The sequence below is a fragment of the Syngnathus floridae genome, chromosome 11 (assembly GCF_059516105.1).
Source record: "Syngnathus floridae isolate MCC-2025c chromosome 11, RoL_Sflo_1.0, whole genome shotgun sequence".
Classification (NCBI taxonomy): domain Eukaryota; kingdom Metazoa; phylum Chordata; class Actinopteri; order Syngnathiformes; family Syngnathidae; genus Syngnathus; species Syngnathus floridae.
The window spans coordinates 6098189-6112004 of NC_142423.1; the positions used below are offsets into that span (position 1 = coordinate 6098189).

Consider the following 13816-nt stretch of genomic DNA (forward strand, 5'->3'; position numbering starts at 1 on the left):
ACTGTGGATTCTTAGAGGTACATATTTTAGGTGATGTTTGCTGATTAAAGTACAATGCCATATTAGTATCATTAATTCATATTTAATATCAATTATTTTAAGTCCAGAGGAGTGAATGTTAGTGGTATCTGCAGTCAGGTGCTCTGTGGGAAGAATTTGGCCTAACTGCTTGTTTAGCACATGAGAGGTCACATGTAGTGCAGCCTCACAGTCTGGCTGGCATGAGACTCTTGGGACCAAGTAGCTGTGAGGAACCACCAATCAGGAATTATCATCATGAAATAGAAACGTGAAAAAGAAAATCTGATGATTCTACTCTCACTTCGTGAAGGACACTGCTGTAATATATAAAGAGCTTCTTCTTAAATGGAGGACACATTGATTGAAATATCAAAAAGTGTTCTTTCATTTTTCAGAACAATGATCGTTTACTTTTTAGATCAGGGGATGTTGAGAATAATTGTCACGACTTGTCTGTAATTAAGGGCTGTATAAATAAACTTCACTATCGTCCTTCCAGCATTAATGAATACTTGTCTTATGAATGAAACTACATCCAAAAGAAGAAAAAATCCGACTAAATGGAGCACGAGTGTGCGTGCGCTCCTGGTGACGGAATGTAAGAGTTGCCTGAGGAGGACAACCACGGTTGTGAGAGGTTGGCAATAAATGGACTCTATTGATTTGCCATTTGCCCTTTTGTCTTGTGACACCCATGCACCCATAACTGAGAAGTCATACGTCACACACGGGCATAAGATCTTCATGTGTAATGTGCACAAAATGATTTTTCAGGATCAGTTAAAACAGTGGTTCTAATCTGCTGTCATAAGTGGACACATATTTTTGTTGTCATGAACAATTTACTGTACAAAAAAATTCTGTACATTGTGTACCCCCAGTACTGTAAATAAAGCATTCTGATTAGTATCCAATTTGTGGAATATGATATTTATCCATCTCGGAATGACGCTAATTTTCCCATTTGCTGTCGACTGAAAATTACATCAGTGTCAAATGGCTCAGGTAAGGACCAATCACGACTCACCTGTTTTCTGGGTTTGGTCACATGACGTTCACAAGCTGAGCCCTTAGGCACATCGGATACATATTGGGACCAAAATTCAGCCAAAATAGGTGGGTAAAGAAAATAAATTCTGCACTTGAAATGTGCCAAATCTACCTGTACTGACCAAACCCAAGTTGATACGTAACAGCAAAGTACATATCTGTGAAAATTATAATAACATGGTAAACTGAGGATTACCTGAAATTCTTATTATTAATAATAATATCATAATTATTATTAGTAGTCATTCGAAAAAACGCCCGAATGAATATATGACTGAATTATTGTCAGGGTAAAAGTTTTTCAAAAGAGGGGCGGCGCCTGGGTACAGACCAGCAGTGATGTAAGAATGTCTATGATAATTCCGGTCCAGGAGCTCCTTAAAGAGAGTGAGAGGACTCCTCCAAAGTCTCTGTGAACATTGTGTTTGCGTCAGGAGCAGTTGCTGAGGTCCGGGGTTCTGGGACGAGACACACAACCGAGGACAGGATGAAGACTCTGGTGCTACTGCTGCTGATGGCTCTGGCCTTGACATCTACCACTGCACAGAGTAAGTCAGATCATTCATTTGGTCAATTTTCTAGCAATAGCTTTTGCTTTGGTAAACTAATGATGTCATCGATTAGTCAAGGCAATTTTATTTATAAAGCACATTTCATCCTCGAGGCCACTGGTCCTATTAGGTTGATGTAGTTCTGGAAAAGAATAAACAAGCAAGTGTTGTGAATGACCATGACTAATATGACACACAAAAGACTTCTCATTGATTACAAGCATGCCCGTTTATTACATGTGTTTGGACAACTTATTAAGGGGAACATTTCATGCCTTGTGTCACACTGGCGCAATGATTTAATTTTTTTTTTTTCAGGTGCAAGAAAATAGTCATATTAAAATGGGGAAAAAATAGAAAAGGGGTATAGTATTTAAATAATGAAGTGCTGAATTAGGCACACAATTTAACCATATTTTTTTACTTGCGATAATTGGAATAAATAACTTAGAAATAATATTAATATTTAATGCTAGTTTTGTTTTTAAATACGTGTACGTATACAAATGCAATAAATTGAACTAGTAATTGAAAAATCATTCACGGTTATGTTTCCATTCACTGTGTAAAAATAATATTAGTACACTGATTATCTGGATGTCCATCAACCACATTTTTTCAAAGTGTAAACCAAAAACACACACACACATACATGCACATGCGCACGTACACACTCACATACAGGGAGAAGGAAGGGTGTGGGATCTCATTCCTGCAGGGAAGCTTACAAATGTTGCAGCTCAGCTGATGGTCACATGAAAAGGCTTGAGGGGGATTGCAGGTCGTATGATTCGCACAGCCTCAACCCCCCACCACTCTCCTCAACTCAAAAATCATTGACCCCAAAAATATTTTTCTCTTTGGCTTCTATTTGCAGGTGTATGGGTTCAAATAATCACTTAGGTTGAATACATCGTTCTAAAATCTACTTTGAAAATATGCCATTATGTAGTGAAATTTACACCGTTTTATACTCAATGCTTTTAATTTCAACAGTATCAACAATTATTTTGCGGTATTTTAAAATGTTAATTGAAGTCAACGTTCTTCCTTCCTTCCAGGGCCTCGAAGTCAGTTCACCCGTTACCGCTCATGGAACTCCCGCATGTACCCCGTGTGGAAGGACGGAGATCCAAGATTCAGAAATTGTTGGTCTGGTGAGGATGATCATTTGCTTCTGAGAAGACCACCAGTTTGAGATCATAAAGGTTGTAAAGTGATTTTTTTTGTCTTCATCTTCTTCAGGTGGCCCAGTCGCATTTGATCTGAAGAACGACGCACCCACGCTGCTTGGAGCTAAATCAACCTTTAATATTAATCTGGTTTTCCCTGAAAACCAAACAGTGCTCGCCGATGGGCAGGTGGTGTGGGCGCGTAATTGTACCGTCGATGGTAAGTCCATTCGTCGTAAGATCCTGAAGTCAACCTGTTTCTTCTGCGCCTTCTATACAGCCAAATTTGGTAACCGAGGGAAACATATTTGCAGGTCAACAATATCAGGCCGGCCAGGCGGTATATCCAGACCAAAGCAATGAGTTGACTGGTGTTTTCCCTGATGGCACGCCTTTCACCAGGATCCGGGACAGGCAGCCGCCCCGTTACGTCTATGTTTGGAAGACATGGGGTAAGACTATTGCTACAAAAATATCAAACCATAATTAAAAAAAAAAGAACAAATAACTATACAAGAGATATTTGGGTAGTCAACTGATTACATTTGGTTAAGGAGTCTGTGTAGATACTTTCTGAAGAGTATGTTCTAGGCAATAGTTCCTAATAATGATCACACGTGTTTCAGGAAAGTACTGGCAGGTGGCAGATGGACCCTCCTCTTCGCTCACCATCTCAACAGATGATGCCGCTATGGGCTCCTACAGCATGGAAGTTATCATCTATCACTGCCGTGGAAAAAACAAGTTCATCCCTCTTGGCTACGCCTCCACGCTCTTCACCATCACTGGTGACCCATCAAATCATGTGGAACATTTTATATTATCTTAAATATCATAATGACATTTGTATTATATCTCTGTATCATCAGATCAAGTTCCCTTCACCGTATCTCTGGCTCAAGTCAATGACATAAACCAAGATGACTCCAACTTCATCCAGAACCGAGCCATTGCTTTCAATGTCGACCTTCACGATCCCAGCCAATACTTGAGCAGCGCCGATATCAGCTTCAGTTGGGATTTCGGCGACAGCACCGGAACTCTGATCTCCAGGGAGCGCAGTGTCACGCACACATACATGTCAGTGGGGACCTTCAAACCACAAGTGGTCTTGATGGCGAGCATCCCCAATGGTTGTTTAACCCCAACTGCTGGTAAGATTTTAAATGTGGAAATGTCACGAAGGTTAGTCATATGGTACATGAGCAATATGATGGGTTTTATGGCACCCTCAATTACACTGTCGGCACATTAAAATTTATGTCTAGGCAATAAAAAATAATGGGCGTGCTATATATATATATATACGTATGTGTATGTATTCTGCACTTTAAAATAACTATATATTTTTGATGATTTTTTTCTATTTATAATGTAAAGAAATGAAAAGCATACGGCCATAAAATTAGGTACACCTGCATGAGACAACAACACAAAAGCTGTATCAGAAAAGTATAGTGCTATGAACATAATAGTGATAACTTTCAATTGAGGGTATTATTGTATTTTAACAATATTGTTGTGTTTTTAGTTTGCACTGCATCATAGTGAAGGCTCTTTTTATGTCATATGATACAGCTCCAGTCGTGACGCCAGCAGCCGACCCAGCAGCCGACCCAGCAGCTGACCCAGCAGCCGACCCTGCAGCTGACCCAGCAGCGGCAGATGTCCCCGCCCCTGACACTGACCCAGCAGCAGCGGTTGATGAGCCAGTCCCTGACGCCACTCCAGTCGAGGCTTCCGTGCAGCCGGCCGAAGCCGCCGACGCAGAGGCCGCAATTGACGAAGGAGCCGAGGAAATTGAGACTGTCTCAGCAGCACCCGCACCGATCGACACAGCAGCCGTTGCTCCGGCAGAACAAGACCCAGCCGCCACTGCCGCTCCCGCCGCAGAGGTTGATGCTGCTGCAGAAGATGGAGCTGCAGCTGAAGACACAGCAGAGGTTGAAACTGCCGTTGTGGATGAAACTGCCGTTGTGGATGAAGCTGCCGTTGTGGATGAAGCTGCGGAGGATGAAGCTGCGGAGGAGGTGGCCGTGGTTGATGCTGTGGCGACAGTCGCCCCGGTCCTCCCTGAAGTTACCATAGCGGCGGAAGACGACGCTGTGGTGGCTGCTGCTGCTGAAGACACCGCAGAGGTGGTTCAGGCTGAAACAGAAGCCGCCATTGCTAATGTCGTCGTCCCTGCAGCCACTGAGAGCACCGCTGTAGAAGAAGCAGAGGCAGCTGATGCTGAGGCAGAAATTACTGAGACTGACAACGATGTTGCTGTTGCCACGGCAGCTCCAGAAGGTGTGTTAAAAAACTTTTTAGGGTTTTTTTGAGATATTTGAGTGGGGCACCAGCACTCAGACTACAAACAATCCCAATGCAAATTCTCCACTGCGGAACTTTGATTTCAGCGGCCGATGAAGAGGTTCTAACCGAAGGAGAAGTCCAAACTGAAGTCGAAGTAGATCCAGCACAAGTTGCCCTTGTTGTGGTCAAAAGACAAGCGCCAGAAGTTTCCGCCGACTGCATGGTCTACCGTTACGGCTCCCTTATCACTTCTGTTGATGTCGTCCGTAAGTCATAAAACAAGAATTCTATGCTCAATAGAAACAACATAGGCTTATAATGCTCTCTTTTTTTTTTTGCTCAACCAGAGGGAATTGAAAGTGTCGAGATTGTACAGATGTCCAATGTCGTGTCACTGGTCACTGAACTGGCTCAGAATGCTGTGGATGTCACAATTAGCTGTCAAGGAAGGTGAGGGATTAATTTGCATTCAAAACATGATACAGCTGAATCACTGATGTCACATTTTCAGACAAATGTACTGAAAATTCTGGAATATATGCATCTCTAATCCTGTGGAGGCAGGATGCTTTTTGTTGATATTTTCTGATCTTTGCCCTAGTTTACCAAGTGAGGTCTGCACAGTCATTTCCGATGCTGACTGTATCACACCAATGGAGACGGTCTGCGGTGCAGCCACCCCCTCTCCTGACTGCCAAATGGTCCTTCGCCAGTTCTTCAATGACTCAGGCGTTTTCTGTCTCAATGTCTCCTTGACCAACGATGTCAGCCTTGCCATGGCGAGTGCCCGTGTTAGCGTGGCAGTAGGTGCGGGAATGAAACACACATTAAAGTCACTCACTGATTGAATTGTTTACTCATTTGTGTAATTTGCTTCCCATCATAGCCTCTGGTGGTTCTCCAGCTGGAACTGCCGCCATAATCTTGGGTGTGACGATTCTTGCCTGCGTGGTGTGCTGTGTCGGGTTGATGTATAGGTGAGCTTCCACATTTTGGGGCATTAATTCAAATATATATAAGCAGACCAAAAAAAAAATCCTAAAAATATATTAACTTTGATCATATACTGCATGGCCTCATGGGTTCATGTAGTGGTTTACATTGTGAACTTTATTGCAGCTGCACAATAATGCCAAGTAACTGCGGGCCTTCTGCCAACCTTAAACAAGATAAGTAGTTATTTATTTCATCGGGTCATAAACAACACCATTGGGAGAGCAGTGGTTCACGCAGCTCAATTTCCACTCCATCACTTCTTCACGTTTGCTTTAAAATCGACAGGCAATTTGTTGTAGGTGTAATCAAGTAAAAAGTTTGACTTTTCATTAAAAAAAGCAACAGAGGGGATCTATGCGGGACTTTAAAGCAGCATTCTCATCCATAAAGTGAAATCTCATTCCCTCTCATCTTTAAATGACTTCAAGCAGGCGCTTCAAGCAGTACCAGCCCCTGAGCGAAGACAACAATGGCGGCCGCTCTGCAGTAACGTCAGCGCCTTTGCTGCTGTGGAACTTGCTGATGCGACAGTCGCCCGGAGAAAGCCGCCCACTGCTTCAGGGGAGGATTGTGTAAATGTCAACACCACAATGCACAAAATGTCTGATTACCATAGTTACCTATATACTCTGTGATCATCTTGAAATAAACAAGAAAGCCAACCCCATTATGAAGATGGGAAAGAAACCTCAGCAATTTTGGTGTCTGTGATATTTATTTTGGCTTACAATATTTATAAACACTGACCATGATTTTTGGCCTTATTGTATATATCGCCTAAATTGAAAAAATCAAGATTTACTAAAGTGTCCACATGTAATCAGTTCTTACATATCACGGAGCACTGGTGTTGTAATGCGAATAAAATGGAACTTTATCACATTAACATGTTTGTTTCTCTGTCTATTGAGTCTTTCAAGAATATTTTATTTTTCTCCATGTAAGGTGATCTTTAGTGTCAAATAAAATGTATTATTATTATTATTATTATTATTATTATTATTATTATTATTATTATTATTATTATATTTACTCATTATTGACTCTGATGATCAACAAAATATTTCTTATTAAGTCTTTGTGCATCCGGAAGCCAATTGTCCCATGGACCAGTTCCGGTCCTCAGTCCTGTGGTTGAAGACCACTGCTTACCCCAGAAAAGAACTCGATAAAATATGTGCAACCATTAGCATACCTTGGGATGCATGTGTCAGGCAGCATGTTACTAACATGTTTGTCACATGACTTATTGTGACCCTGGAAGAAATGCTGACTTCAGTGTAGGAATAACATTTCATTAAGGAGGCCAAATGAATGTAACAAATATGGTTAATAAATGACATTGAGAGCAAATTGCATGAGTCAGTTTGCTAATAAAGGAGCTTGCACTTTGTCCTCATGTCTGATTTGAAGATAATTGGGAAGCATCAGGAGGCACCTTGTCCAAGCTACACAATGACCTCCCTCGTTGCCGTACCTTACAACCACCCCACCCCCCAAATGTTCTATGTCTTCCAGCACAGCATTACTCTGATTGCTAAACACAACAGCCACTGATCAACTGATGGCCTCTTGCTTTCCATTTTGAACTACAGAAGCCCCAGACCAAGCAGCCACCCTGCTTTGGGTATCATTTTCCACAGCCCAGACTACAACATCAGGTTGGTCAGTTTTAAGTCATACGCATCATACCAAGATGATTCAATCAATGTCAGAGAGGTATAGCACTATGATTTGTCCGCCATGTCTACCAAGGCCAGATTGACAAATTATGTCTTATCTCAAAGCAGTTATCAAATTTAAAGCTCTGTGCATTTACCATATAAGATCCATACATGTTATTTTACCCACTGAGCCAAAACCCTTTTTATGTCCCCGAGTTGATGATATCTTGATACCCATTAAGATATGAAACCTGACACACACACACACACACACATATACAAATGGAAACAGAGATTGTAGCTCGATCCTGTCGATGATTGGATTTATGGTTCCTCTGGGGTTTCTCTGAGAAACAGAAGGCTCAATCCCTAATGGTAACATCTGGCAAGGGGTTATGTTACTAGTACAGCTGAGACCCCCCCAAAAAAATCATTACGTGTGATGATTTTGAATGAATGTTAGCTCCTGACAAACCAAAGTGTGATACCACACGTGTGCATGTTGGAAATTGATGTTTTAAGAAGATGAAGAAGACGAACAAGAAGGACATAAGAAGAGAAAGTCAATCGCCATGAGCAGATCAAGAGTACAGGACATAGGGGGAAGGAAATGCTACACCACAATGCTGGTTGATTAGATTTCATAAGACAAATATAGACACAGGCCATTTCCAACACACAACGCCAGACCTCTGTGGTAGAAGGCTTGCAGGATCAGATGGAGGAAAAAAAAAATGCTAATGAATAGGTCAGTTACATTTGTTACAAGGACAGAAATGGAATAGGATAGTTATTTTTGTACAAATGCTCCGGAGGAAACCCAACACTTATATTTAATCAGAAACAGTGATAAGTTAATTCTCTGTTAAGTCTCTTTAAAATGAAAATTCTGTGTAAAATATGAGAGTTTGCAGCAGAGCTGATCAATATCGTGCCACACCCAGTTACCACTGAGCATGCTCAGAATGATGTCAACTTTATAATGGAATGATAGCCCAATTAAAATGTCTATAGAGCACACAGCCATCACTTCAGAGGACGGTAAAGCCACACCTCAGATCAACCCATTAACCCCAGCAAAAAGTCCAAATGATCGATAATATCCGGAATACATGCGCTTGTGGAGTCTCACTTTAAAAGTAGTCTTCAGTACAGCCCAAATGAAAATGCTCTTCACATTCATTTGTGATAGGAATCACAAAACGTGGTGTGAATTCAACTTTATCTGTTCTAATCGGCAGGCATTTATCTCTAAACAGTGATATTATATTCCTAAGTGATCCGTGTTCATTCCCTCTGATGTATTTGACTGGTGCGGCTTACTGGATGTAAAGCATAAAAGCTATTGAATAACTGCAGAGTCATGGCGCTGCCACAGACGCCCAAGACGTCAATTAAGTATTGAATTACTGTAAAAGGAGTGGCAGTGGAAAAAGAGAGAGAGCGAAGGAGATAAGTGGATGTAAAAAATGAAAGAAACAGGACTGAACTCAGATTGTCTCATTAAGACATCAGCATGAAATTTTGTAAAATGCATTACAAGCTGAAAGCATGTGTGGAATATGGATGAAGGAATTAAAATGGGCTGTGCCCACCCGCCTGAGACAGGGAAGGATGGTCGTGAGGAGACATCTTGAGAAATTGAAGCAGTAATGTGATGTCCTCTTGTTAAAAAGGGTGGAGCTGTCCAGACAAAGTGGTGCTGGAAGGACATGGTGGCAGACTCTCTCTCTGTGCGGAAGGGAGTGGCCTGGGCCGACATGCCGGGGAGTGATGGAAAAAGGATGGGAGGGGGTGAGGAATTACGAGCCGCTGTGCGAGTATATAAACCTCCACCACTGGTTTGAGGACAGTCTCCAAGCCTCACCACTCTTCGTTCTCGTAAGCGATCAGACCAAGACACCAAGCATGAGCCATTCTTCCATGCAATCCTCCACTTCTTACAGGCGCACCTTCGGGAGCCCACACCCTATCGCCATGTCTTCTTACTCCAGCGTGGCCTCTCGTCCTTCCGTCGGCGGGGGACGCTATATGCGCTCCGTGTCACCCATGGTGTCCTCCCGCTCCACCACCTACCACCAACAGCGTTCCCGACCCAGTGTCCAGCCCCAACGCCTCACCTATGACAAGGTGGATTTTACCATGGCCGAGGCCATCAACCAGGAGTTCCTCACCACCCGCAGCAATGAGAAGGCCGAGCTGCAGGAGCTCAACGACCGCTTCGCCAGCTTCATCGAGAAGGTGCGCTACCTGGAGCAGCAGAATGGTGCACTGCAGCAGGAGCTGACCCAGTACAAAGGTCAGTACCAGCAAGGCCAACCCAACCGGGCCACCGAGATCTTCCAAGACGAGCTGAGGGAGCTGCGGCGCCAGATGGACGCCATCGGCAAGGAGAGGGACCAGTACCAACTGGAGAGGGACAACCTGGCTGAGGACCTGGGCCTCCTAAAGCAGAGGTTAGTACCGACTTAGGACACCCAGAATTTTGGTAGATAGCTCACTCAATAGATAAATAGGGCGTGGTCCATCAACAGACTGCTGCATCATGCTACAGGTCATGACTGTGCATCAGCTTAGTAAAACGCAAAGGAACAAGATGTAGTTGGTGCTCAAGTATTTTTGGAGCTATATTAATAATTTAAACACTAAAGTACCCCAAGTTTGACTTCCTCAACCAATATCAACACACCACACCATGTATGTGAATTTTCAATGACATGCATCGTGCTTGCATCGCTGAGAGGAGAGTGACCAGACAAAGGGTGGGGTCAGTAGAGGAAATGGATGATTCAGGAAAAAAAAATCAATGTGACTCAGTGACTCCATTAGTTGAGTTTTCACTGTCCCTTTGCACTGATTAAACGGTGCCGGAGACCCCATTAGAAGAAAAGGGCCCCTATAACCCAACATGAATTAAAGATGAGGGAACCATGTGACACTTTCCTGCTAATCTACTTAATGTTCAGCCTCGGCATGATTTTAGACAAGAGGGATGAAGCGACGATCATCAATCAAATGGAGAGAAAATCCAGGGCTGAGCAAACTTTTTTTTTCAATTTAGGTGATGTACAGTACCAAGAAGTGACTCATCACAACATTTAGGATTGTTAATATTGATGACAACTTTACATTAGAATCCACATGGCTGTCATTTCGACATGCTCACGGGCCATTTTGTAGATTTCTTCAGAGAAATAAATGATGGGGGAGCATAGTTAACCTTATAAAGAGACATGGTGACCTTATTGAACTGCATTAGTGGAAAAGCATCAGCTGGTGTTCCCACGAGGCACACTTCCAAAACCCTTTTACGGAACAGTGAATCAACAAATTGATCCAGAGTGCCTTTTTCCACTAGCGAATACCCTTTGTGTAAAAAGATTAGTAGCGTGTCTAAAGAATGTGCATGTGTGTGTGTGTGTGTGTGCGTGTGTGTGCATTTGTGTGTTTCTTCTAGGCTGGATGAAGAAGCTCAGAAGAGGGCAGATGCTGAAAATAACCTTTCAGCCTTCCGCAAGGTAAACACAGTTTACTACGTTGAAAGACACAAAGCGATAGATAGACAGATATTTTTCATGACTTCAGTCCTGGAACTTTTCTGACACTTCTGCTAACATCTGAATACCTGAATATGTGGCATCACCTGTTGTGAGATGAATACATTTAATATATATACTATATATATATATCATTATTTAAAAAAAACAAAAAAACATTTCTTTTGTACTGCAGAATGTTTGCCTTTGTAGAATATCATGCATAATATGGACGCACACGATGACTATTTTATTTTTTTTTAAAAAACAGGATGTAGACGATGCCACATTATCCCGTCTGGAGCTGGAGAGGAAGATCGAGTCCCTAATGGATGAAATTGAATTCCTCAAGAAGATGCACGATGAAGTACGTGCAAATCATACATATGACTTCTTTTTTTTTAACTCTTCTGTCCTTGAAGCATTATTTAAATGAGCTTTGAAAATTTGATTTCATTTTGATAATCAGTTACTAAAAATGTGAGCGCTCGTCATGACATGGCTCAACAATTTCCTTTTTCTTGTTATTTTAGGAAATCCAGGATGTTCAAGTGACCGTGCAGACCCAACAATTGAGGATGGAGACAGTGGACCACGCCACCCGACCTGATCTCACTGGTGCTCTGAGGGACATCAGGGCCCAGTATGAAACCATTGCGACAAAGAACATGCAAGAATCTGAGGATTGGTACAAGTCCAAGGTCGGCAACAACACACATAGACACAAAACACACACTCAAAGATGCACTTTAATGATTGTATTGCTATCGTCATGTGTGTAGTTTGCAGATTTGACTGAATCTGCCAAGCGCAATGGTGACGCTCTGAAGCAGGCCAAGCAGGAGGCCTCAGAGTCCCGAAGGCAGATCCAGTCCCTGAACTGTGAGATTGATGCATTGAAGAACACGGTGAGGAGAACATTTTATCTTGACCTCGGATGACATGAGCTGCCCCATATAACCATCTCACCACATGATTCCAGAATGAAGCACTCCTGAGGCAGATGCGTGACATGGAGGATCAGTTTGGCAATGAAATCGCTAGCTACCAAGACAATGTCGGCAGACTGGAGGACGAGATCCGTCACCTGAAGGACGAGATGGCTCGTCACCTCCGGGAGTACCAGGACCTCCTCAATGTCAAGATGGCTCTGGACATTGAAATTGCGACTTATCGTAAACTGCTGGAAGGGGAGGAGAGCAGGTGAGCTTGGGCTTGTTTTAGTTTGAATGATATTTAACAGCAAATGAGTGGCCCGACACTTTGGTTGCATTTCTTCTTCAGGATCACCATGCCTCTCCTCAATATAGGCATGACAAATCACTTTGGTGAACGCGGTGAGTTTTTTTTGTTGTTGTTCAGAAATAAGACAATTAAGTTCTCAACTGCAAGAAGTTGCTGTTTTTACCACTGTAAATGAAGGTCACAGGGGTTAAACTAATTAATGGACCAAAGCAAACACGGTTAGCAGGGATAGCGATACTCTGCTTGTAGCATTTCATATAACTCTGAAAAAGTCTGCAACCCTTGTGAGAATTAGAGCAATTCACAAAATGGATGGATAGATATTAACTGCAGTAAATTGTATTTCAGATTTTGAACCCAGACCAGAGAGTGGCACCAAGAAGACTGTCGTGATAAAGACAGTTGAGACTAGAGATGGACAGGTATAGATAATAAGATTGTATTCAAAAGAGCCTTTTATTCATATTTGCAGTGCTCTAACCTGTCAAAACCTTAACGGTATTACCATAATTTTCTCATCAGGTGGTGAAGGAATCCAAGACTGAGAGAGATTCAGGCCACAGTGATAAAGATGACAAGGACAACTGAGAAGAACCTGACTTGATAATGTGAAGGCCTGTGCCATTACAAGAGCTAAAAAACATAAGAATTAAAAAAATGAGTAAAACTCCTAAGTGTTTCATTGTCTAGCAAAGAGTAATAAAATGTAGGTGCAAAGTGAAATAAATACATTTTGACTGGTGTGTCACTTGGTGCTATTGCAGCCACCCAGCTATGTCATCTGTGTGACAAAGCAAAACTGTAACTCGAACAGCATACCAGATGAGGCCTTCATTTGCAGTGCAATCTCATGGCATCCTTTGATGGCCACATTTGTAGCTTGCTATGTGTTTAACAGCAGTGGAAAATAGAATAGCCTCAATTTGCATTATTGCTTTACATACCGTCCTCAGTAAATAGAAAAATCTCCTTCCAGGAGGGCTTTGCTGTCCACATCTATTGACTATATTGAAAAAGAAGAAAAATGTGAAACATGGGGGAAAAAGTGATGAAAAAAAATGTAATGTCCAAGCTTTGAATAGCTGTGTGATTTAACACAATGAAGCGCCACATAATTGCAAATAAATTAACCTTGAGCAAGTCTTATGTTTCTGTCGATTGCTTCATGTGAATTTTATTTCATTTTGACATTTTTAATTAAAAACTGTGAGATTTTACTGTCAAAATTATATACTGTGCTGCGTGTAGTACTGTACAGTTTTGTTTAAAAATGGGAGTTGAGT

The 13816-nt window shown here is 42.1% G+C and overlaps 3 protein-coding genes across 4 annotated transcripts in view; 2 read left to right on the top strand and 1 right to left on the bottom strand.

Annotated features, from left to right (window-relative positions):
- Positions 1-13816, bottom strand: part of mmp19 (matrix metallopeptidase 19) — an 82668-nt gene that overhangs the window by 41471 nt on the left and 27381 nt on the right. The gene's annotated exons all lie outside the window — the stretch shown is intronic.
- pmela (premelanosome protein a) lies at positions 1469-6974 on the top strand. Of its 2 annotated transcripts, none has more exons than XM_088390686.1 (12): positions 1469-1619; positions 2684-2779; positions 2868-3014; positions 3109-3246; positions 3421-3582; positions 3664-3948; positions 4373-5086; positions 5197-5358; positions 5440-5542; positions 5694-5899; positions 5979-6069; positions 6517-6974. In XM_088390686.1, exons 1-12 carry the CDS (start codon positions 1559-1561, stop codon positions 6662-6664), a joined length of 2313 nt encoding a protein of 770 aa, XP_088246812.1. In that variant the 5' UTR covers positions 1469-1558; the 3' UTR covers positions 6665-6974. The 2 variants fall into 2 exon arrangements, with proteins under 2 accessions (XP_088246812.1, XP_088246813.1); XM_088390687.1 differs by having other exon boundaries at positions 6520-6974.
- Positions 9491-13676, top strand: prph (peripherin). The gene is made up of 9 exons (XM_088389779.1): positions 9491-10208; positions 11210-11270; positions 11560-11655; positions 11822-11989; positions 12071-12196; positions 12271-12491; positions 12573-12625; positions 12882-12955; positions 13056-13676. Exons 1-9 carry the CDS (start codon positions 9526-9528, stop codon positions 13119-13121), a joined length of 1548 nt encoding a protein of 515 aa, XP_088245905.1. The 5' UTR covers positions 9491-9525; the 3' UTR covers positions 13122-13676.

Excerpts from the sequence above, each read along its gene's own strand:
- pmela (XM_088390686.1), top strand. The coding sequence starts at position 1,559 with ATGAAGACTCTGGTGCTACTGCTGCTGATGGCTCTGGCCTTGACATCT. Across the intron at positions 2,780-2,867 it reads ATTCAGAAATTGTTGGTCTG|GTGGCCCAGTCGCATTTGAT; the intron begins GTGAGGATGATC and ends CATCTTCTTCAG. Across the intron at positions 5,087-5,196 it reads TGCCACGGCAGCTCCAGAAG|CGGCCGATGAAGAGGTTCTA; the intron begins GTGTGTTAAAAA and ends CTTTGATTTCAG.
- prph (XM_088389779.1), top strand. The coding sequence starts at position 9,526 with ATGGAAAAAGGATGGGAGGGGGTGAGGAATTACGAGCCGCTGTGCGAG. Across the intron at positions 10,209-11,209 it reads CTGGGCCTCCTAAAGCAGAG|GCTGGATGAAGAAGCTCAGA; the intron begins GTTAGTACCGAC and ends TGTTTCTTCTAG. Across the intron at positions 11,990-12,070 it reads AGGATTGGTACAAGTCCAAG|TTTGCAGATTTGACTGAATC; the intron begins GTCGGCAACAAC and ends TCATGTGTGTAG.